This window comes from Grampus griseus, assembly GCF_964374135.1.
Source record: "Grampus griseus genome assembly, chromosome: 2".
NCBI lineage: Eukaryota > Metazoa > Chordata > Mammalia > Artiodactyla > Delphinidae > Grampus > Grampus griseus.
The window spans coordinates 11,247,935-11,273,103 of NC_139018.1; the positions used below are offsets into that span (position 1 = coordinate 11,247,935).

Below are 25,169 nucleotides of genomic sequence, written 5' to 3' on the forward strand. Positions count from 1 at the left end.
AGAAAAATGTTCAGTCTCACTAGTCATCACACACACACCAAAGAAAGCAAAATAAAACAGTAAGTTATCATTTTTTTACCTATTAGGTCACTGATTTTTGAAATAATATTACTGTTCCATAGGGGAGATATAGCTGGTACATTGGTAGCATCATCATTAAATTTTGGGAAATAGCCTAAATATCTAATAACAAGGAAAATAAATTACAGCACGACTCCTTGACAGAATATTTTGCTGCCTGCCCTGACCAATGGTTGTAAAGACTAATATACAACATAATAATGGAATATAATTTTAGAAAGAAGGATAAAAAACTGGGTTTTTTTACCTTTTTTTTTAACATCTTTATTGGAGTATAATTGCTTTACAATGGTGTGTTAGTTTCTGCTTTATAACAAAGTGAATCAGCTACACATATACATGTATCCCCATATCTCCTCCCTCTTGCATCTCCCTCCCACCCTCCCTATCCCCCCCCTCCAGGCGGTCACAAAGCACCAAGCTGATCTCCCTGTGCTATGTGGCTGCTTCCCACTAGCTATCTATTTTACATTCGGTAGTGTTTATATGTCCATATATATACTACCACTCTCTCACTTTGTCCCAGCTTACCCTTCGCCCTCCCCGTGTCCTCAAGTCCATTCTCTAGTAGGTCTGTCTCTTTATTCCCGTCCTGCCCCTAGGTTCTTCATGACCATGTTTTTTTCTTTTTTAGATTCCATATATATGTGTTAGCATACGAAAAATGTGTATTTTTATGTATTCTAAAATTTAGTTAGGTAAAAATTCATTTGAAAAAGACTGGAAGGAAATATATCAACATTATTACAGTTGTAACAGATTAGAGTTGTGGGGTTTTTTTCCTATTTTCAAAATATGTCTATTGCTGTATTTTAATTCAACATGATTTTAATGCAGCAATTAGACGTTTATTATATTTAACAAGAATAATATTAAAGAAACAGTGTTTGGTTTTGTTTAAAACCTGGGACCCAAACCAAATTGATCCCTGAGTTTGGTTTAGAAAAAAATTTTAGAACTTTTGTTTAATAGACTTAGAAAATATATATCTCTGCTCTTAATCCCCTGCCTAACACATAGCAAGTCCCCAGTAAAAGTTCCCTAATAATGGCTGTGAACCATAACGCTCTTTCAGTGTATGCTAAGCACTGTGCCAGGCGCTGCTTATCTTCCTTACCTTCATTTACTCTTCACAGTCACCTCATGGGCTATAGGACTTGATTTATAGTCTCCTAGCATAGATGTGGGAACAACAGGGCCACCACATTTAGTTAGTCGTGCAGTGTCCCATCTCCAGGGCTACCTAGGGGCCCTTAAGGTGAGGCCCAGGTAAAAGGAGATGTCCATGGTCACGTGGCTGTTAAATGGAGAGTTAGGGTTTGAGCCAAGTTCTCCTTCCCTTAGAGCCCCTGCCCCTAATCACCGTGCAGACTGTCCATCCTTGTACTGTAGATACAGGCCCAGGAATGTGCTTGTTTTGTCTTGAGGAGGGTAAGGTGGGGAGGAATCCGTTCCCAGATGAGTAAGGAAAAAAACAAATTGGTTCTCATTAAGAGTTCTGAAAGTTAGTCTGACTCATTATATTTTTAATTAGTACAGCTCTTGTTTTTAAAACATCATTCCTCTATGTAGAGAAAAATGGAAAATTGTAGTACCTTTTTATGGCTTGCTGAATCCTTTAAATATTATAGAACATTTGAAGTATTTTTAAATTTCACATATATTCCTAAATTTGTATTTAAATGCTAAAGCTCAAACATTTTGATTTATAGGTATAATTATTTTTATCTTTGTAATATTGTGGTGCTACACAAATCTCTGTTTCTCAAAAAAAATTTTTTTTCTTTCAAGATGAAAAGAGGCTTGATTAGCACTCCTCCATCAGATATGCTTCCTACAACAGAAGGCGGCAAGTCAAATGCCTGGTTACGGCAAAAAAATGCTGGAATATACGTTCGTCCTCGACTGTTCTCTCCCTATGTAGAAGAAGCAAAGGTAATAAAAACCATTTTAAGATGTTAGACTACTTTGTTACACACTATAAACACGAAGACATTTATTGTGGTGTCACTTAAATATTTGGAAATAGCCTAAATGTCCAATAATAGGGAAAGTGAAAGTAAATTCTAGTTTGACTGCTCACCAGAGGAGCTTTCCAAATGTTGAGTTATCAAGCATGTTTTTATTTTTATAACTTAGGTCATATTAAATTGCATTTTACATCTTTCTCATCAGTTTTTCTTGCAAACTGTTAGTTTGGAAAAAATTTTTCATTTTAATGAAATGGTCATCAGTATTTTGTGATCTTCAGGGTGGGAGAAATGTTTGAAAGAAGATTGCATACATATTTTCTTCCTTTTGTAAACTAAAGAAATGCCATGACTTCTTGTAACATATTTTTGTAGTGGCTGCTGGAAATTGTGTTTAGTTTTGGAATAGGTATACAAACTAAGACAAAATTTTAGGCCTATTAAGTAAAAAGTTGGCATTATGTATATTATAACATAAAGAACTCGCCACGTAAATATGGTAATGGAAGATGAAATACTGCAATTTTTATTAGAAATGTTCAGCCGTAAGATCTTTGGGGTGACCTTTTGAGGAACTGACAGTCTTTGAAAGTCAGAAATCACTAGTAAGCTTAATGAAATGAATTAACAGGCAAAACAATGTGTTTGGGTATAGAAACATAGTTATCTTAAAATTTTTCTCATTTTTATTGTTGGAGTCCCTAGTTTAAGATATGTCTATGAAAGGATTTGTGAGAGGTTTATTTTATTGAATAGGTTGATAATCTATCCCTTATTGAGTAGTTGACACTTTTTTTTTCCAGTTTACCAATTTTATTTTATTTTTAACTAATTTGTATTGGAGTATAGTTGATTTACAATGCTGTGGTAGTTCCTGCTGTACAGCAAAGTGAATCAGTTATACGTATGTCCACTCTTTTTATTTATTTATTATTTTTATTTTTTTGCTACACCGCACAACACACAGGGTCTTAGTTCCCCGACCAGGAATTGAACCCATGCCCCCTGCATTGGAAGCACAAAGTCTTAACCACTGGACTGCCAGAGAAGTCCCTATCCACTCTTGTTTAGGTTCTTTTCCCATATGTCACTGCAGAGTATTGAATAGAGTTCTTGGTACCATACAGTAGGTTCTTATTAGTTGTCTGTTTTATATATAGTAGTGTGTATATGCCAGTCCCAATCTCCCAATTTATCCCTCCCCCCCACCCCGAGTAGCTGACACTTTAAATAGTTGTAAAACAGAGGAAAAAAGCAGAATGGTTGGGTCTGGTCTTTCTGAAGTAAGTTCAATGATTAAAGTCACTCAAGCAGCTGAGGCCTCTTGGAAGGTTGAGTCTGGGGATAAAAGGCCCGTAATAATCTAGATCTACCCTCCCTTCTGCTCTGTCTCAAAATGGAGCAGCAGTAAGCTGATCAGACAGTCCTCCTGTACCCATGCATAAGCAGAAAAATGCCCCCAGTAAATGTGCAAAATGTTTTTACATGATGCCATTTTGACCGTTCTGCAGTTTGCTGAGATAGATTCATCTGAAACTTACTTAACAATTAGGTTTATGTATAGGTCTGTTGAATTTAATATCAGTCTTTAATATTTTATATTTTGAGCGTTTCTTGTTGGCTCTGGTATTTATATACATTGTTGTATATACATACATATATACATATATATGTATATATACATATATACATTGTTTTCTTTATAGTAACTTTATGTATAAGTTATTTCTGATTAATTTTATATCCCTTCTTCAAATTTCAAATACTTCAATTAAAAGCAGATTTTTCAGGCTTCCCTGGTGGCGCAGTGGTTAAGAATCTGCCTGCCAATGTAGGGGACACAAGTTCGAGCCCTGGTCCAGGAAGATCCCACGTGCCTCGGAGCAATAAGCCCGTGCACCACAACTACTGAGCCTGTGCTCTAGAGCCCGTGAGTCACAACTATTGAGCCCGCATGCCTAGAGCCCGTTCTCCACAACAAGAGAAGACACCGCAATGAGAAGCCCATGCACCACAACAAAGAGTAGCCCCCGCTCGCCGCAACTAGAGAAAGCCCGTGCATAGCAACGAAGACCCAATGTAGAAAAAAATAAATAAAAGTAAATTAAAAAAAAAAAAAAGCAGATTTTTCAGAAAATGATTCTTTCTTTTCAAAGATGCTCCAAAAAGATCCTTTAAAAATTAAAGAGGTAGGGCTTTCCTGGTGGCGCAGTGGTTGAGAGTCCGCCTGCCGATGCAGGGGATGCGGGTTTGTGCCCCGGTCCAGGAAGATCCCACATGCTGCGTAACGGCTGGGCCCGTGAGCCATGGCCGCTGAGCCTGCGCGTCCAGAGCCTGTGCTCCGCAACGGGAGAGGCCACAGCAGTGAGAGGCCTGCGTACCGCAACAAAACAAAACAAACAAACAAACAAAAAAAAAATTAAAGAGGTAGGAAAAAATTAAAGGGATTAGGGTACTTTTTCCTTTCACCACTAATTTTAAGCTTCATACACTGGAAACAATAAATTAATTCCCTTTTTATATGATGATGGCGGTGATCTTTCTCTAAATGTGATTTAGCAGAGGTGTAAGGTTGACTAATTCTGTTAATACTGAATTGTTTTCAGTCAGTGCTAGACGAGATGATGGTGGAACAAACAGATCTTGTGCGTTTGAGAATGGTTAGAATGTCCAATGTGCCAGACACACTTTACATGGTCAATAACGCCGTGCCACAGTGCTGTCACGTGATCAGCCACCAGCAGATCAGCAGTAACCAGTCAAGCCCTCCTTCGGTTGTAGCAAATGAAATCCCAGGTAAGGCAGTAACCTTGTTTCAGGCATTATATTTAAATGAATGATCATATTTTGGATAGTCAGGACTTAAAAAATTATTTGAATAAAAGAATGAATATATTTAAAAGACTTTTGAAATATCCTGAGATCCAGAAGAGAATATATGCAAGTAAAATTTTATTTGGGCTGTGAACTAATAATGCAGTTCAGGAGCTGTTTGGTATTACCAAGAGCCTTTTGGACACAGTGAAATTTTAAAACCTTAAAAAATAATTAGAAGTATATAAATTACTATCCAGGAAATTAAAATACTATCAAAAATTTATGAGAAGATTCTGATGCAAAACACATGCTTTTTTCTTGCATTCAGCAGGTGGTCTTTTGTGTAGCTCAGGTATTGTGCCTACAAACTATTTCTCTTCTTCCAGTTCCTCGTCTCCTCATTATGAAAGACATGGTCAGACGTCTGCAGGAGCTACGACACACTGAGCAGGTGCAGAGAGCCTACGCACTTAACTGTGGGGAAGGCGCCACAGTGAGCTATGAAATTCAGATTCGAGTATTGAGAGAGTTCGGGCTTGCAGATGCTGCTGCAGAGCTCTTGCAGGTGGGAAACGGCACTAAACCATTTAAAATAGGGAGCCTTGTGTTAGATTGTCAGTTATTATTAATAATGAAAATATTATGGTATTCTTTTGGATTTTGTGATGTTGTGTTATATGTCATATTTTAAAATTTGCAATTTCTCATTCTAAATAAATATTCAATTTTTTATACTTGAAAAAAGATTAAAATATAAGGAGCCTTGACTGTCACTCAGGCAGTATTTTACATATCCCAAGGAGCCCTTGTAGCATGTCTTTTTCTTTGTACATGCTCTTTGACTGTCCCTGGTGTCTTGGATGACCTGAAAGCCCCCAGTGAGAAGCAGTGTGGTAGAGTGGACAGGGCACAGTCTCTGGAGTGAGAACTGGGTTTATAGCCTGGCTCTGCTGCTTACCAATTAGTTAACTTGGAGCAAGTTACTTAACCACTCTGTGCCTCAGTTTCCTTACCTGTAAAATGAATTGTTGTGAAGATAAGAGCTGCTGTATGTAAAGCAGCTATGCCTCTTGTATATATTAAGCACATAAATGCTAACTGCTAAAAGTTCATGGTATGTACGCCCAACAGAAGTGGAAGAGAAAGTAGAAAATTCTGACCTTCCTCTGCTTTCTGTCCCTGGTTTGCTCACTAGGTATCAGGTTTTAGCCTACTACATACTTAACAGACCTTCCATATGCCTCTCTTTTTCCCTCTCTCCTCCCCTTCATTATAAGAATTTTTTTTTTGCATGATGGTTCAAACCCTATAAGCATGAGAATCAAGGAATGAGTGCTTTTTATTTTTTTTTTAACTAGCACGAAGAAACCCATTTCTAGTAATTATTTGGTACAAAAAGCAGTAGCATTTTTGTATAAAATGTGTAAAGTAGTCTTCACAGCAACTAAAGTAGAACCTAAAATAAAATTTAATTTCATCTGGTCAAGTGATTGAATTGTTTTCTTGCCACTAACTGCAAACCACTTTAGCCTGAGTTTTCAAAGGGGAACATGGTATGGTGGCCTTAGGCAAGGAGCAGGCCATTTTTAGGTTCTTTTTTTTTTTTCCCACCATTTTTAGGTTCTCGATTTTCAATTTTTACTGTGGTTTCTATCTCTAAAACAGGCTTGTTTTCTGTTCATTTCTATTCTCTTTGCCATTCTAAATTGTATCTTAATTTGATCTCTTCAATTGTGTAAGTTTTACAGTTTAAGAATTTCCATTAGTGCTTATCAAAATATTAATCAAACTTATTTCTATATAATAGGTAAGGAATAGTATTTTGTAGTTTTTATTTCAGACTGAAAGTGTACAGATGTTTTGCCAGAAAGTTCTAGAATCCTCACTTATATGCCTTTTCCTCCTTTTTAAAAATTTCTTAATTTTTTTAATTTTTTAAACATCTTTATTGGAGTGTAATTGCTTTACAATGGTGTGTTAGTTCCTCCTTTTGTTTTTATTTTTTTATTTTTTTGGCGGTACGCGGGCCTCTCACTATTGTGGCCTCTCCCGTTGCGGAGCACAGGCTCTGGACACGCAGGCTCAGTGGCCATGGCTCACGGGCCCAGCTGTTCCACGGCACGTGGGACCTTCCCGGACCGGGGCACGAACCCGTGTCCCCTGCATCGGCAGGCAGACTCTCAACTACTGCGCCACCAGGGAAGCCCCCTCCTTTTGTTTTTAATGTTAATTTTCTTTTCTTAGCAAAGACATATTTGCATTAGGTTTTATTTCCTGTTTTTGATTATCACATAATCTTGCAAGAGATTACTGACCTGCTTTCTGGAGTATTCAGTTACACTGCTCTCCTTGATAGCTGCTGCGCTCTACCCTTTTATACTGTTTTTGAGGTAATTTTTCCTTGGGCTTCTGGCCTAGAAAAGTCTGTTGTGCCTTTTACTGTTGCCGAATGTGGTTTTCCTAGGTACTCGCTTAACTCAGCCTGTAAATTTCTGTCCAGGAAATCTGCTAACAAATATCCTACCTTGTTTACCCCCCCATTCTTTCTTAGAATCCTCACAAGTTCTTTCCTGATGAACGTTTTGGAGATGAAAGTCCACTCTTGACAATGAGGCAGTCTGGGAGATGTCGAGTTAGCAGTAACCCCGCTGCAGAAACCGTGTTTACAGATCCGGACTCTTTTGTGGCCTTCCATCCACCCTTGCCACCTCCACCACCGCCATACCACCCCCCAGCTACCCCAGTCCATCACCACCTCAAAGCGGGCTGGAGACAAAGACCTCCCAGCCAACACCCTTCACGTTCGTTCTCTTATCCCTGTAATCATTCACTGTTTCACTCCAGAGCAGCTCCTAAAGCAGTGCCCCCTCCAGTCTGTTTGCCAGGTGTTCAAGCAGCAGGACCTGACTGTCCCGGCACCACAGGGCTGGGGAGACAGACGGTAGCCGCCGCCGCCTCAGCAGCAGTAGTATCTGAGAGACAAGTGGTAAGTTTGCACCTCAGTAACCTACCTAAAATTACAAGCTTCTGGAATGTTAGAAGCAATTTCCTTGGCCCCTGGGACTCAGCGGTGCCCAGAAGTGTTACTGACAAGCTGAAAGCATAGACTTAAGGGAGTATGGAAAAGGGAGAGAAAAAGAGAGTGTAGGGGGATGAAAAAGGACGGAGAAGAGAGACGAGGTGTTTGCGGTGGGAGTAGGCCAGGGCCTTCCCTTGTGTTCGCGTGCAGGTATCCAGAAGGGTGGGGTTACTGGACAATGCAGATGACGTTACCGGTTTCATAGTGTGCTGTTCAAGCACGTGTCAAGAGTCTGGCCCCGACCTCTATTCTACCAAAGGCTTTGTTGGGGCAGGAAGGGGAAGCTACTTGTAGCTGAGTATACCATCGGGAACAATGTGGCAGAAGACTCCTCATTCATAAAATGGGCAGAAAATTAACCCGCATGCATGTCTCTGCCTCTAGCAAGCTATTCCATCAGAACACTCATTTGACTGGAAATCACAGTCGCTAGCGCTAGTAGGTAGTAAATTAAGCAAGAATTCTTTGCTTGATCTTGCACTGCATTAGAGGCTGAATTTCTGTTTTATATAATACATTTGGAAAAAAAACAGTGGTGATTTTTAAGTCTGCCTGCTTAGTCACATACTGTTAATAGTGTTCAATATAGAGAAGAACAAAAGATACATATATTAGTTAAGGGAATCTTCATTAAAAGATGGCCTTTTGGAAGCTGTGGACTAGTGTACGCCTTGGGTCACATTATGGTCCTTCCTCACCTTATACCCTTCTATCCGCTTTCCCTGCTGTCCCCCCGAACCCCTCCAAAAAGAAGAAACAGCAAAGATTGATAGTGTTGAATAAACCAAATTCCCATCTTATTGGCCTGGCCCTCAGTTCTACAGTTACAAAAGTTCTACTACTGTATATTTTATTTATTTATTTATTATAAATTTATTTATTTATTCTTGGCTGCGTTGGGTCTTCGTTGCTGCACGTGGGCTTTCTCTAGTGGCGGCGAGCAGGGGCTACTTTTCGTTGCGGTGCACAGGCTTCTCATCGCAGCGGCTTCTCTTGTTGCGGAGCACGGGCTCTAGGCGCATGGGCTTCAGTAGTTGTGGCTCGCGGGTTCTAGAGTGCAGGCTCAGCAGTTGTGGTGCGCGGGCTTAGTTGCTCCGCAGCATGTGGGATCTTCCTGGAACAGGGATCGAACCCGTGTCCCCTGTATTGGCAGGCAGATTCTTAGCCGCTGTGCCACCAGGGAAGTCCTACTTTATATTTTAATTAAAACTCCCGTCAAAGGTGTTTTATCTGTATGTTCATTACAGTCTTGATTATAATAATGAAAAATTGGAAGCAACCTTAAGGTCCAACAGTGGAAGAATGGTTAAGAAGTCATGCCTCATCAATACAGTGGAGAACAGTATGCAGTAATTTAAATAGTATTAATGGCAGTGTTATATATGCACTAAATTTTATGAAAATATGTGTGCAAAATATAAAAGGTAAGAGAACTGCTTCAAAATGCTAATAACAATGGTTATCTCAAGTAGGGAAGTTTAGGGTTTTTGTGGGGGTTTTGCCTTATAGCTTTCTATATTTTTATCATTTTAAAAATAAGCAGGGGAATTCCCTGATGGTCCATGGAATCCAGGTTAGGACTCCATGCTTCCACTGCCGGGGGCCTGGGTTCGATCCCTGGTCGGGGAGCTAAGATCCCACAAGCTGCGTGACACGGCCAAAAAAAAAAAAGCATGTATCATTTTTCTAAGAGGAAACAAAAATCAGTGAACATCATTTGAAAAAGAGGGAGTCTTGGGCCATTTTCTTTTAACCCTCCCCCTGTGTTGTTTCTGTTTGCAGTGTACACAACCTGTGCTAAATGATCTAATGCCAGATATCGCCATGGGAGTGTCCACACTGTCACTCAAGGACAGGAGGCTTCCCGAACTTGCTGTAGACACAGAATTAAGCCAGTCAGTGTCTGAAGTAGTACCAGGGCCTCCCCAGCATCTATCGTGTATTCCACAGAGGCATACACACACATCTCGAAAGAAACACACACTAGAGCAAAAACCAGACACTCGAGAAAATCAGCAGGAATATCCAGATTTCTATGACTTCTCGAACGCTGCTTGTAGACCGTCTACTCCGGCTCCTGGCAGACGCAGCCCTTCCCCTCCGCAAGGTGGGTATTTTGGTCCCGATTTGTATAGCCACAATAAGGCATCACCAAGTGGCTTAAAGTCAGCCTACCTACCTGGCCAGACCTCTCCTAAAAAGCAGGAAGAAGCTAGGAGAGAATATCCACTTTCCCCTGATGGGCATCTGCACAGACAAAAGAATGAGCCGGTACACCTCGATGTTGTTGAGCAGCCTCCCCAGCGGTCGGACTTTCCTTTGGCAGCCCCAGAAAATGCCGGCAACGGTCCAACCCATGTGAGGGGGCGAACAGCAGTGGAAACTGACTTGACTTTTGGGCTGACTCCTAACAGACCTTCACATTCTGCATGTAGCTCCGAAGCTCCAGAAGAGAGATCTGGTAGAAGACTGGCGGACAGCGAGCCCTTGGGCCATGGAGCTCAGCGAAGTACAGATTTGGAAAGGGAAGATTCAATCAGCAGAGGAAGGAGGTCACCAAGCAAGCCAGACTTCCTCTACAAAAAGTCCGCCCTTTGAGAGCAACCTCCAAGTCGTCTGTGCCTGAGATGTGAAACATCCCATCTTATGATGTAACCCAACAACTTAGAGTATTGATGCCAGCTGATAACTCAGTTTCACGTCATTTTATTCTAGTTTTTGTATATACACGTCTGTTAGACATGGCATGCTAAGAGGGTTATTCTGAATGCTGCGTCTGTTTTGTGTTGGAACAATTGTGTGGGGGAAGCATTTTTAAGAGCAAGCAAGCTGGCACTTTTTTTTTTCTCTTTACAAATGATGGAATTTTTTTGCACTTGTACTTTTATCTGTATTGTTTTTATATCAGTATGTTAAACTTTATTGCCACATTTAAAGGACTGTATTTTCATACTTTTTTGCATTTTACCTTTCATCTAGCAATTTCCACGTGCATTGGATTGCACACTAAGATGTATTTTCTTATGAAATAGTTCTGTGTTTATTTTTTAATTATAGAAATTCCAAAGAACAGCACATCAAAATGCTCCTCTCTTTTCAGTAATCGTTTTAGTTCAGAAATCTTCCTGCTCAGTCTTCATAAATCTAACGTCGTACTTTTTAAATGAGTCTTGGGAGCTGGTCTTCATTCCTCCAGCAGGAATCCAGTCGGGATCCTGAAGTTTCCTGGTTCAGTAAAGAACAAGAAGGAGAAAAGCCTTTTGTGTCCAGACTCAAGCTGTTGCTTTATTCACAGTGCAGATGCTGTTAGAATCACTGCAGATTCTGGTAGTGTGGATTAGAGTTTCACTAGATGAGGTTCTAAAGCGATCGGCTTTCCTGGAATCCTAAAGAAGTGGAATTAGCGAAGTAACTTAAGCCTGCCCTGCGGGGTTGCCGGTTCTGAGCTGCGACTCTCCAGATGTCGGGGGAGTGACTGCTTTGCTGCCTTCAGTTGTCTTGCTCTCTGTGGGAAAAAAACAAAAGGGCTTCAGCCTTACGGATGTCATTTGGTGTTTGTAAGCAGATATTTTCTTTTAAGTGTTTTTCAAAGTGTGTCTGAATTTTGGTTTCCTTTAAAGAAGTTGTTGTATAATGCATAATGCTTTGTCACCAAAAAAGAAAAAGAAACCTTTTTTTTTTTCCTTCGGTGAAATACTACATGTCCTACTTGAACTCCACTGGGGACGCTGGTTTGGGATTTTACTGAACCACTGAGCACATGGGATCTTTTAAGATCCCCTCCCTTAGAAGGGCAATGTGTGAGCTAAGGACTGTTTTTTTCTTACTCTCCAATGTAAATACATTAGTATTTGAGTTTTTAAATCACTTCAGCATTATTTGAGCATTCACTTTCTATTTTTACACATACACACACAACCGTAGCACTTAGAAGAAAAGAGACTTTCTGAACACTCCCTCCCGTGAAGGATGTTGGGAGCCTCTTCTCTGTGTATGTATATATATAAAAAACTCTGAATCACTCACACTCACTCTAAAACTATGCAGGGCTAGGGAGCCTTTACAAGCTACCATATAAATGAATGACATGCACTTTTAAGTAAATAGGTTTCTATTGGGTGTCAAGAACTCTGATTTCTCCCGAAACTGTAGTTTCTCTTACAATCTTTTCCTACTTTTACCCTGTGGATATACACTCAGGAATAATCTGACATTTTAAAAAATCCTAACAGTAGGTAGTCTTAAAGATGGGAACACATCAGTTTGTCTGTCTCCACCGGCAAACCGCTGCCACTCGCTCTGCTGCCTGGCTAGTTAGCTGCTGCCCGTACGTCCCTCGATGTCGGCCAAGCTGCACACCGAGCCCCAGATCTCCCAGAGTCAACACCAGGCTACTGTGAGGTCGGCTACACATCGTCGCCTTTGAGGCTCCTTTTTTTAAAGATGAAAAACGTTAGGACTCTGTTCTCATTTTTAGTAGGTTTTTGACTTTATGATAGATGACGGTGTCTTTTGAAGCCAATCTCAGTCTGTCTCTCCTCAGAAACACAAAGTGTTAATTCCATCATATTCCTTAATGTGTATTCATATACATGTGTTGACATGAATTATTTTGATACAGTTTTAAATTTCTATTCTGAATTCAGACTGTGCTGTGCTGGTACTGCAAAGAAGAGTGAGTAGACATAGTTGGTGGGGGAAATCTTTCTCATCTCCAACCTGTTTTTTTTAAAAATGTTAGACGAGAGCTATTGGTGCCACACATGCATTTTTCTGAAAATTTATTAAATATTCTTTCACGTCCCTAAAATATAATTATAAAAGAAGTGACCACTGTTCATAGTTTTATTTAATTTATGAAGTTTGCTTTTAATAATTTAGTAGCATACCTGGCTAAACTCTATGTATAGAGAGAAACGCGCTGTGGATCGTGGACTGCTGTGACTTCCAGAAGGGAAACAGATGTGGGTTTAGTGTTAGGGTAGGTGTTAGTGGACTTTTAATGTATCTTGTGAAGTATGGTCAGTAGGGTAGGTTGAATAGCTATGTGCCTCTGGCTTTTGAACCCATCTATTCAGTTTTCTTTAATGCTTACTAAGCATTAAATTCTTTCAGTGCTGTACGAAGATAAATGTGGAGTCTGAGTAAGATTGCTCTCAGAAATAAACATGTATAATATAAAATTTAGGCCACGGGACCTAGCATTTTACTCGGTGTAGAAATTTCATGAGAACCAAATCTCAACATACCAGATCTCCTCTCGAGGCCATGGACAATCAGGCCATTAGACAGTCGCCACCTTTGGTGTCCGCCGTGTCGAGGTTAGCGAATACCAGTTAGAGCCTGGAGCGGAAGGAGAAGATCTACGTTTCTTCAAGATGCTGTTGGTCTGTTTCTTATATTTCTGTTTTAGTTTTGTGATTTTGATTAGTAATTTCAGTTCAGAGTCACCTGTGACTCCTAAGGGAAAAAGATAGCAGCATGAAAGGCAAAAATTATTCCTGAAAAAATCGTTGTTTGAATTTACCATGTACTATACATACTCTTTTTCACACGCCCCTGTAGCTTTTTCTAGGCATGTCCCTAGACCTAATCTCTCCTGACATTTTGGTAACCAGGTAGATTTTAAATGAGTTCTTTTTATTTGAGTCTTTTGGGGTTTTTTTGGGTTGAACTCTATGAAACTTTGCTTAATTCTTGTTTCTGCTTCCTTAACAAACTGTTCTTTATTGAGTTTTCTTTGGATTTGTTGTCCAAGCTCTAGCAGCAGTGGACCATACGTGTCCCTTTGGATTTAGGTGATGATGGAGGGGAAACCGCATATGCAGCAGCAGCAGCAGGGTGCAAAGATGACCCCCACGTGTTGGCAGCAGCGGGACGCAAAGATGATCCCCGCGTGCTGGTCTCTAGAGGTGAAAGATGAACACTTCTCAGTAACTACTCATCAAAATATGAATTTTCATGTTGAAATCCGCCTTTTAGGGGAAAATGTGTTTCCTGAAACACTTGTAAGATACTGGTTTTGCAATTCTAAGGCATTTATGTTTTTATCTTAGGACTGAACTCAAAGGGAAATGTTTGCCTTTTTTTTTTTTTAATTATTTGGTTGACCTTCAACTTACTGTTGAAAGTTACTATTAAAGCAGCAGTGATGGGTGCTATTCCCCGTTCTGCAGTGGTTTACTTTGTCTACTAAGGAGTTTACTTTAAAACCTCATTACAGATAACCTTACTAAAAGAATTACCGTCACACACTAAAGTGTATTGTATTATTTTCCATTAACACTGTTGTACGAACAGTGTTTTATGAAATGTTGTCTTTTTGTCCTGTCGATTGCAATAGGTGTTATGTAATTGTTGTATTGGCAAGTTTTGATTTTTCTTTTCCTCTAGAGAAGCCTCAGACCATGAGTCAATCTTCCATATTCTGAATATTATAATGCTGTGGCCGTTTCTATAGAAAGATTACTTGCAAGTGTGTGTCTTGAAAATAACTTCTTGTGTCTGTGTGTTTACGTGGGTTCTGTCTAAGAGCTGAAGTGAGCTCTGGAAGCTTCATCGTGTACCTGCACGTGACTGTGTATCTGGGTTCCATGGGCACGTGGGACGGGATCCTGCTCTTAGGTGGGGTGGCTGAACGATAAAGACTCCTGAACTCCACTTGCTGTTTGTGTACCACGTCTGTGCATCAGAGAGGTGGTATCTTCTACAACACTGCATTTCTTGTGGTTGTGCTGTTACTGGTATAAAGTCAAGTGCCTTCAATGCTAAAGGCTCAGAAATTTTTCTTAAACTGATTTCATGTCCTATGCAAGTGTTTTCTACAACCTGCATAACCAGTACTTTGTAAAACTTGTTTACGCTTCAAATGTACATAGTGTTTTTTAAAGAAATATATAGTATTTTTATTTAGGTACCTCCAAACTTGAATTCGTCTGTGTGAAGCATTGTAAAATGATACATTTCTCTTTTGAGTATCACTACAGTTGTACAAAGGTTTTCACTGGTTCTATTTTTCTACTGTTACTGACAAGCATGTAACACTGACTTTATCCTACATATAGTTGGCGTTTCAAATAAATGGCTTGGATAGAACCCGCTGAGTTGGATACAGTCTGTTTTAGCAGGTAGCACACAGCCCTCAGTTATAGAAGCAATGTTGTCCCCACCACTAGGTAGAAGTGGGAGGTTTTCTAGGTGGACTTCTCCTCTGTCTCTATGCTTTCAGTTATTCAGAGGCTTTTTTCAAGTATTATGGATTTCTTGGAAATACCATGTTTCATTTGATTCAAGTTCAGAATTTTCTGTGATTTCACTGGGGCGTTTCTGAGAGATTTCATTTTACAATTTGAGCAAAAAAGTAACTTGCACAGGGGTCTCCAGAGGAAGTTCAGCATTCCAAACACAGGGACCCAGCAACTGGAATGAATCAGTCACTGGAAGGGCTGTGGTCCGTCGGTGAGAGACCCAAATGCACCCCAAGATTCACAAGCCTCCAAGTGTCAGACACCGGGCTTAGATTCAAACTCAGGAGCGTTAATATTTTTCCATTTGAAAGGGAAATGGAGTCATGATCTAGAGTCTAGTTTTCCAAAAAAAACATGCAAAATAGAAAGTTTTCCAATTTCCGTTTTTTAAAATCACTATTTAAAATTTTAACTTTAATCATTTCACTAATAAGTCCCATCCCAGCATTTCACCCTTTGTGCCTCACTGGGGCAGTTCTCTTTTTATATTTCGTAACCATCTTAGGTTTAACTGTGGAATATCAAGATAAAATAAAACCTAAGGTTTCTGAAGGTGAGCTTCCTCAAAATCTAAAACAGGAAATTGGGTAAGTCAACTTTCACTTCTGTTCTTGTGGATTCCCCTGGAAGGGTGAGTTCAGGCCAGCTTCCCTAGCCACTTGGGGCCTTACCTCTCCTCACTGCATTAAGGAATAGTTCTTGAGTCCACTCTTCCCAGAGTTTGGGAATGTGGAGCAGCAGATAAAGCAGACAGGATACCTATTCTCAGAAGCTTTAAAGTAGGAAGAGACTTCCCTGGTGGTCCAGTGGTTAAGAATCTGCCTTCCTAATGCAGGGGACGCGGGTTTGATCCGCGGTCGGGGAACTAAGATACCACATGCCGCGGAGCAACTAAGCCCTCCCAGGGCAACTAAGACCCAACGCAGCCAAAAAAAACCAAAAAAACAAAAAACAAAAACTAGCTAGAGAGACAATTGGAACAGTACATAGCAATAGGAGGTTACTGTGGCTGAGGGGAAGTCTGGCTTGACATGGCCCAGGAATGAATGGGAGGAGAAACACACTGGATTCACTGCAAAGCACTTTATTTTTTTTCCCTGTAATCAATGAGTTAAGTATTGTTTTCTTTAATTCTCTGTGAATCACCTACTATTATTAGTGCATTTTACAAATGAGAAAACCAAAGCACAGAGATATCAAATGACTTGTCCAAGGTCACACAGCTAGTAAGTTGGCAGAGCCTGAGTTCAAACCCAGGCATTGTGGCTACAGAGCCCAAGTTCTCAACCACGGTGTTGTACTGAACACCAGAAAGCATGGTGGCCCAGGCAGGGGGACCATAGTGTGCAGAGAGTGGAGGTAGTTACAAGCATGGCATTTACTTGTTCAAACATTTATCCAATAAGTAAGCAAATTCTACCTGCCAGACCCTGCTAGTCCCTGAGGTGACAGGAATGAACAAGACAGTCACAGCCCCACCCATAAGAACGTTAGGGTCTCAAGGAAGAAAAGACATCGTACCATTACAGAGGTAAGGTTGGGGGTCTTACTGGTCCTGGGATTGGGAAGGCTTCCATGTGGAAGTGACCTTCAAAGTGCAGGGGAAGGTGGAGTCATGGGGCTAGGAGGGGCGGGTTTCCTGGGAGGTTTCGGGGACGAGGCAGAACCTGAGGCAGGCGGTCCTGAGCACTGGGGAAACCGGTGTGGGCTGGGACAGAGGGTTGAGCCCATCTTGCCAGCCCTTCCAGGGCAGGCCAAGGATTTTGAAGTTGATCCCAACAGGATCAACGGGAAACTGCTGTAGGGTTTTAAGCAGGGGCATAAATGTAATCAGATTTGCATGCCGCACATCACTGGATTGAGGCAGAGCAGGAATGCGTCAGGAGACCAGGCGGGAGGCTGCAGAGAACAGAGGAATATGGTCAGGAAGTGATATCTGCAGGACTTGGGCATTGCTTGGATGTGGGGAGAGAGCGGGAGGCGTCAGATCTAGGGGAAAGACCATGAGTTTAACGTTGCTTGTGTTCACTTGGTGATTCCATGTAAGCTGGGAACTCAGAAGCAAGGGGCCAAGCTGGAGGTGCCAGGTGGGAATTGTCCACATACGTGGGTGGCATTGAAAGCCTCGGGAGTAGATAAGGTGACTTAGTGGGGAAGGTTTAAAGATGAAAAGAGAGCCTAGGAATGAACTCTGGAGGAACTCCGACCTTTCTAGGTCAGCTTGAGGGAGTTGCTGACCAAGGGCGGGCTACCAGGTAGAAAGAGAACTAGTGTGGTACTCAGAAGGCCAGGCAGAGGCTGTTCAAAAAGGACGGAATGTGATCTTCAGAATTTATAAAGTGAAAGGAGTAAAAAACAAAACAGGGCATATGGACGCTCCCACTTGTGGAGCAGACAAGAAAAAGGAGCTACATAATAAACTTGTATATTCATAAAAACGTCTGCAAAGACCTATGAGGCAGGACTGCCTCTGGAGAGAGAAGGGCATTGTAATCGGGTGGGGGGAACTTAGCTGTATACTTTTTGTACTGGTTGAATTTTTAAATTACCTGCATGTATTACTTTTTCAAGTTAAATGTTAAGAGATGAAGGATCAATTCCACCCCTCCCCAAAAGTTAACTCAGTGGCTGCTGCTCGGAGATTTTGGAAAATCAGGCTCAAAAGATGCTTTGGGTCGGCACCATGGAGAAGGTGAGTGAGGTTGGCAAGAGCGGTTTGGTGGCGGGATAGGGAGAGAAGCCAGGTGGGGTCGGGTTGGTGCGGGAGTCTGCGTGGGAGATGAGGCGATGGCCTGGGTGAGGAGCTCAGGGTGGAGAGGCGCGTGGAGAGCACGGAGGCTGGGGCAGTGGTGAGGTGTTGGGAGTCATGGCCAAACCCCCTTCTTCATCTCCACATGTCCCTCATGAGAGACTGTCACACGCCCACGTGCAGTCCAGCTGGGGTCTATCCCCCATGGAAGAGGAGGAGGCCAGCTCAGCATAATTTGTTCTTAAAAGACTCTTAGTTCCGGGAATTCCCTGGCGGTCCAGTGGTTAGGAGTCCATGCTCTCGCTGCCGAGGGCCCAGGTTCAATCCCTGGTTGGGGAACTAAGATCCCACAAGATTTGCGGCACGACCAAAACTAAAAAAGACTGTTAGTTCCTAATCACAACTACTTTCTCCAAGTATCAGAAATCATTCAGGGACTTACCTGGTGGCCCAGTGGTTAAGAATCCGCCTGCCAATGCAGGGGACACGGGTTTGAGCCCTGGTTTGGGAAGATCCCACATGCCGCAGAGCAGCTAAGCCTGTGCGCCACAACTACTGAGCCCGCGTGCCACAACTACTGAGCTTGCGTGCCACAACTACTGAGCCCATGTGCCTAGAGCTTGTGCTCTGAAACAAGAGAAGCCACCACAATGAGAAGCCCGTGCATCGCAAAGAAGAGTAGCCCCCGCTCGCCGCAACTAGAGAAAGCCCGCGCGCAGCAACAAAGAGCCAATGAAGCAAAAGATGAATAAATAAATAAATTTAAAAAAATCATTATCTGGGCTTCCCTGGTGGCGCAGTGGTTGAGAGTCCGCCTGCCGACGCAGGGGACACGGGTTCGTGCCCCGGTCCGGGAAGATCTCACATGCCGCGGAGCAGCTGGACCCGTGAGCCATGGCCGCTGAGCCTGCGCGTCCGGAGCCTGTGCTCCGCAACGGGAGAGGCCACAACAGTGAGAGGTCCGCGTACCACAAAAAAAAAAAAAAAAAAAAAAAATCATTATCTATGTCTTTAAAAAAAAAAAAAGAAATCAATCAGCAGTAGCAGGAGTTCATTTTAGAATCCTCTAGGGAGGGGCTTCCCTGGTGGTCCAGTGGCTAAGACTCCGAGCTCCCAATGCAGGGGGCCCGGGTTTGATCCCTGGTCAGGGAACTAGATCCTGCATGCGGCAAGTAAAGATCTCAGATGCAGCAACGAAGATCCCACACACTGCAGCTAATACCTGGTGCAGCCAAAATAAATAAATAAATGTATTTTAAAAAACCTCTAGAGAACCCCAGTGAAGGTCCCTGTCCTTAGTTGCCAGAACCTGCCATCCCATCCCCCTTGTAACAGGACCAAAGCAGATGAACTGAGACATTGGTCATTTCTAGTATTTGTCATCTCTCCGATTGACAGTAACATGACAGCTCCCCGGAAGGGACCCTCACACTCCCCAGACCCCCCCAGACCTTTGCCTCCACATTTGCTTATTTGTCCGAGTTTGAGGGACGCTCCCTTCACAGAAAGTATGGAAGTGAATCGTGGGTCTGCTCACCATCATCCGCTAAGCCTACATTAAATGTCCCAGCTCCAAACGCAGCTTTACACTTGACAGTGATGACGACACTGGGCCCATGGGCCTCACCTCGGTCTTGACTTCACCTCAAGGACCCACTGACATGTCCCTTGTCTGCACACCTTTTGCCCATGGGCTCCTTTTTATTTGGTCTCCAAACCCCCAGAGCTCACCGTTCCGAATAGCCTCAGATGTCGGCCATGAGCCTTTGCGTCAGCATCAGAGTTAAGACGTCCTCCTCTGATGTCTTCCCAGTGGGTGAGCCTCACATCTTGCAGAGCCTTGGATTTGGGGCCAGCGTCACTTGTCTGTAAATTTCGAGGCATCTGCATCCACAAAGTCTGGTGTCCAAGCATGTTTGTGACCACTGCTGGATGGTGGCCGAGCTTGGGAGAGAGTGAGGAAGCCGAGACCAGAAACCCCGAGGGAGGAAGGGCTCGTGTTCCAGAGGGAGACTTGCCTAGCAGGGACCGTCACCGGGCGCCACGAGGAGCCTACGGGTCCTCATCCTTAAATGGGGTGACAGTAGTTCACAGAGTTCACGGAGTGAGCTTTGACTGTGGACTTTTAAGCATTTTGCCACATAATCCTCGAGTCACTCCGAGTCTTCTCCCCATTCTCAGGTGAAGAAGCCCCTCAACACCCCTGGCAGGCCTGCTGTGAGGGTCTGTGGGCAGCTGTTGCCTTTCGCACTCTCCTCCTGAAATCCCTCACCTTAAACCCACGTAAACATCCTCCATTTCTGGAACCTTCCATCAGAGGAACCAGATACCTCGCCACCCTCTGTGACCAAACTAAAAACATTTGTCCTTCCCATTTCTCCACATTCTGAACAGATCCACCCAAACTCTGGTTAGTCCAGGTGTGGATGGCCCTGAGAGGCCCGAGTGCCCCGACTTCCCAGCATCCTCCCGTGGCTTCCAGGACTGTGCCCTTCACAGCGATGGGGTCCGTCGTCCCCCTGGACCTGCTGTTCCCGCTCTCCCAGGTCGCTTGCACAGCCCCCTGGATTCCCAGACCATCCCCCAACCCCATCCGCGTTGCCCACCTTTCCTGCATGCTTCCCCCACCTTCCCACTCTCTCCTCTCCTGCCTCTTGCCTTAGCTGAGGTCCAGCCCTCCTCCCGCCCTGCAGGCCTCTCCCGAGAACTGGCGTCTCGCACTTTCCACACTTGAGGGTCAGGATAGGCAGTGTGTGGCGGCCCCCCTGTAACACCCCTAGCACCTCTGCAGCCCCTGCCGTCTGGCTATCCCACTCTCAGCTCGTGACCGTTACGCTGTCACTCGTTTCATACCCCGAGGCCTTGTCGCAGCCTCGCTGTTGTCCTCTTGTTCCAGGCCCGGCCATCAACCTGGGTAGCGCCGGGGACCATCTCCAGCTACCTGCTCTTCTATTCCCCTCCCACTGACTCTGTGACCTTTCCCCTTGTCCCCAGAAGGGCTCCACCTTTGAAACCTTAGCTCACTTCCTGCTCAGGCCACTATGTCCCAGATGCCCCTCCTGTCTTCCTCTGGAACCTCTGACCTCTGGCCTCCTTGCTCCCCTCTCAAGGACAGCCCATTGTCCCTAGGTGTTGGCCTCCTCAATTTGCTTACCTTCCCACCAATTTTCTGGCCAAACTCAACAAACAATGGACATGTCCATCTCCTGGGTCTGGACCCAGCTTTGGGGGACAACTGAAGACAGTTGTACAGCCACAGTCCCCATGGTCCCCACGGTGCCCAGGCTTCTGGCCTCAGTGCCCAGGCCAGCTGAGTCAGCCCTCACCCAGCTCCTGGCCACTTTCCACCCTAGCCTCCTCTCACGGGGGCCACCCTCCAGCTCGCTCCTCACGCCTGGACCTCGTGGGCAAAATAGGCTGCCACCGTTTCCCTCGTCCTCTCTTCTGTGATACTCCTTGTGGGCGAAGGCACCACGCTCTCCGCTGGGGTCGCCATCCGTTCCCAGCCTCTCGCCTGGGGACGCTGCGCTGGGGTCGTGTTTCTTGGAAGGCGTATGAAACCCTCCCTGGAGTGGTTTAGATGCTGCAAGACAGTCCAATTCTGTCATGTAAGTAGAAGTGAATTTACCAAAACAAAACCCAGAAGAGTCAATGTCCCTCCTATCCCAGGGCAAAATACGACATCCTGTGATTTATGCAAAAACTATTGGCATCTTCCATCACTTCTGCTCCAAGAATGTTTTTGGCCGCGCCACACAGCATGCAGGATCTTTGTTCCCCGACCAGGGATCAAACCTGTGCGCCCTGCAGTGAAAGTGTGGAGTCTTAACCACTGGACTGCCAGGATAGTCCCTGCTCCAAGATTCTTAGCTGTTCCTGGTGCCCCACTTGAATGAGGGCAGACTGTGGAATGAAATGAGCTGGGAGTCACCCCTGGCAAGCTATGGACCCCCGGTTTCTCAGAGCCTCAGTTTTCACATCTGTAAAATGGGGACGGACAATCATACTCTTCAGGCTGCTGTGGGTGGGTGAATGAGATCAGGCGCGCAAACGCGCGCAGCCCGCAGCTGTGCAGTCACCTGACAGCGGGGCAGGCGGCCCCCAGGTTCCAGCCCTTTAACCATGAGCTGGAAGGACAGTCCCTGACCTCGCGGAATTAACCGTTTAGTGGGGAGGACAGATACTAAGCAAATAAACTCACGAATATGTCATCACTAACAGGGCTAAGTGTTGTTACGAAGTGACGATCTGAATATTAGCCACACGGCAGTGTCTCTCCATCCATAATGAAGAGGTCGTGGAGGGGAGGGGAGGCGAGGCTGGGCAGGAGACAGCCGGAGGCCTCCGTCACAGCAGCTGACCTGAGAATGGAATCAGTGGCTGGCTCCACAGCTTTGTGAAGAAACTGGTGGGGAAGGTGTGTCTGTCATTCTCAGCAGCTTCTCTCTCCTCAGCTGCTGCCCCATTTTATTCACAGCTCCAGGCCTGAGGGAGCAGAGAGCCTCTTCCCTCGCGGCTGGGGTGCTGTGACCCCAGCGTAGTCTCAGGGAATGGCCTGAGCGGCACCTGCGGCCCAGAGAACGTAACAGCCGGGGCACAGGCCATGACTCCAGACCCCAGGCGGCCTCTCTCGCTCCACAGGTGCTGCTCAGGGTGGAATGAGACAAACGGGTCGCTTGTTGTGATGGCTGATTTTCTGTGTCAACTTCACTGGGCCGTGGGGTGCCCAGACATTTGGCTAAACGTCATCCTGGTGTGTCTAGGAGAGCGTTTCTGAGTTAGATTAGCATTTGTACCTGCAGTCTGAGTAAAGCAGATGAGCCTCCCAGTGTGGTGGGCATCATTCAGTCCATTGAGGGCCTGAATAGAACAAAAAAGCGGAGGGAGAATTTACTCTCTGCCCGTCTGAGCTCGGACACTGGTCTCCTCTGGCACTAGGACTGACACTTACTTACATCATCAGCTCCCCTGGTTCTTGGACCTTCGGGCTGGGACTGGAACTACCCCACTGTCTTTCCTGGGTCTCCAGCTTGCAGACAGTAGATCATGGGACTTCTCAGCCTCCAGTCATGTGAATCAATTCCTTGTTTTATAGATACATAGAGACACAGAGAGAAAGAGAGAGAGAGAGAGAGATGGGTGTATATATCCGCTATTGGTTCTGTTTCTCTGGAGAACCCAATACAGCTGTAGAACTTTTCAATTTGGCTCATTTAACTACAGGTCAGCTGCATCCAGGAGCCTTAAGGCCTGAGGCAGAGGCAAGAGAGGGAAGCCAGGAGTCGGGGACGTGAGTGGGAGAAACAGAGTAGCACAAGCCACAGGCTCCAACAGGAGGACAGATGGCTGAGGAGAAACCCATCCATCTCCAGGGGGATGCAGTTGAGGCAAAGTTAAGCGGGGGCAGCCAAGGAGTCCCTGGGAGAAGACCAGAACAAAGATTTGGATGGGAGGCCAGTGGAAAAGTCCAGAAGTATCCAGACTTTTTCCACAGGAAAAGGCACCAAAACTGGGAGAGCAGGGGACGAGTGCCGTGTGCAGTAGGGGGCACTCTGTCACCAGAAGTGCTCAGAAGCAGGAGCTAGAGGACCGAAGAAGTGTTCCCTGCTACGGAAAAGTCTACGCGCTGTATGAGCTTCAGACAAGACTAATCCAGGAGCTCAGTGCGCGCATCACCGAGGGCCTGGTTTTCTCTCCCCTCCACCTTCCAGGCCGTTGGCTTCTCCTAAGCCGGGCTCCACAGGGCTCACAGGATTTCTGCCCACAGCTGAGAGAGAAGACCAAGGCGCCTCAAGTCACCCGGCAGGGAAGGGGAGGCATTGCCACCAAGAGCATGGAGGCATGGAAGCCCGGTGGCCAAGACCAGCGCTGGTCCCCTCTGAGCATCACCCACGAGGGAGGGACCCCTTCCCGAGAGGTGAGGCCGGGTGACTTCTCAGATCCCTTCCAACCTAGGGATCCTGTGACTAAGTATGGAACACAACCCGTCTAAGGCCCAGTGGTTCGGGGCACAAGTGAGTAGAGTATGGCTTTGGCCCCGTGCCAAATGCCGGATGCCCCTCAGGCCAAAGCTCGTGCCTGGCAGCCACTTCCAGGTGAGCTGACTGGGAGGCAGCCTCACTGGTTCCCGGGAGCTCTGCTGGGTTGGCTTCCTGTGCTCCCCACAATCCCCAGAACACACTCACCCTCCGTGGGAGCTTCACTAGGTCACTGCCAAGGTCCGTCTGTCACTGGGGCTGCTCTTTCAATTTTCTTGCAGTCCACTAGGGTCCTCTGGGGGAGCTGGGAGAACTGCTGTTTCCCTGTAATCCTGCGTGTTCAGAGATGCGGGCAGCTCCAGGCCTACAGAGAGCACTTCATTCACTTGTGCTTAACTCACCACGGGTGATGACCTCAAGTGTGACTCATTTCCAAGGAAGCGAGAGCTGCGGGGAGGCCAAAGATGGGCCTCTGCACTGGCTTCTTGGTTTGTTCTCACATTTACTTATAAAATAATGGCTACCATGGAGGTGGACCTCATCTCTTCCTTGGCCTGTGGGCTCCCAGCCCTCTCCCTTGCACACAGCAGGACCTGAACACACTGCGATAGGTCATGACCACCCATTTCTTTGTTCTCTGTTCATCTAGGCCCCAGAGGGAATCATGGGCCCTCCCTCCTCAGAGGTGTCCTAAAATGGGGGTGGGGAGGGCAGTGAAGGAGCTCTGCTGGCAGGACCTGGGATCAGGTTGAATCTGGTAAAACAGCTGCAGAGACAGGAACCATACCCTCTGCTGCAGCAGGGCCCCAGGGCAGGCAGAGCTGCCAGAGTGGACCCATTTTCTTAGAGCCTGCAAAGGGAGGCTGTGTACATTTAAAAGTGACTAAAAACAGGGCTTCCCTGGTGGCGCAGTGGTTGAGAATCTGCCTGCTAATGTAGGGGACACGGGCTCGAGCCCTGGTCTGCGAGGATCCCACATGCCGCGGAGCAACTAGGCCCGTGAGCCACAACTACTGAGCCTGCACGTCTGGAGCCTGTGCTCCGCAACAAGAGAGGCCGCGACAGTGAGAGGCCCGCGCACTGTGATGAAGAGTGGCCCCCGCTTGCCACAACCAGAGAAAGCCCTCGCACAGAAACGAAGACCCAACACAGCAAAATAAATAAAATAAATTAATAAACTCCTACCTGCAACGTCTTCTTTAAAAAAAAAAAAGTGACTAAAAACAATCTGAAAAACCACTATTCTGA

At 45.0% G+C, this 25,169-nt stretch overlaps 1 protein-coding gene across 1 annotated transcript in view; it reads left to right on the top strand.

Moving 5' to 3' along the window:
• The window catches only part of BTBD7 (BTB domain containing 7), a 50,934-nt gene extending 35,929 nt beyond the window's left edge, over positions 1 to 15,005 (top strand). Inside the window, exons 6-10 of the mRNA XM_082647729.1 lie at positions 1,873 to 2,016; positions 4,658 to 4,847; positions 5,255 to 5,433; positions 7,420 to 7,854; positions 9,730 to 15,005. Coding sequence (XP_082503855.1) covers positions 1,873 to 2,016; positions 4,658 to 4,847; positions 5,255 to 5,433; positions 7,420 to 7,854; positions 9,730 to 10,545 — 1,764 coding nt within the window. The 3' untranslated portion in view covers positions 10,546 to 15,005. The remainder of the gene's footprint in view (positions 1 to 1,872; positions 2,017 to 4,657; positions 4,848 to 5,254; positions 5,434 to 7,419; positions 7,855 to 9,729) is intronic.
• The last annotated feature ends 10,164 nt before the right edge of the window (positions 15,006 to 25,169 follow it).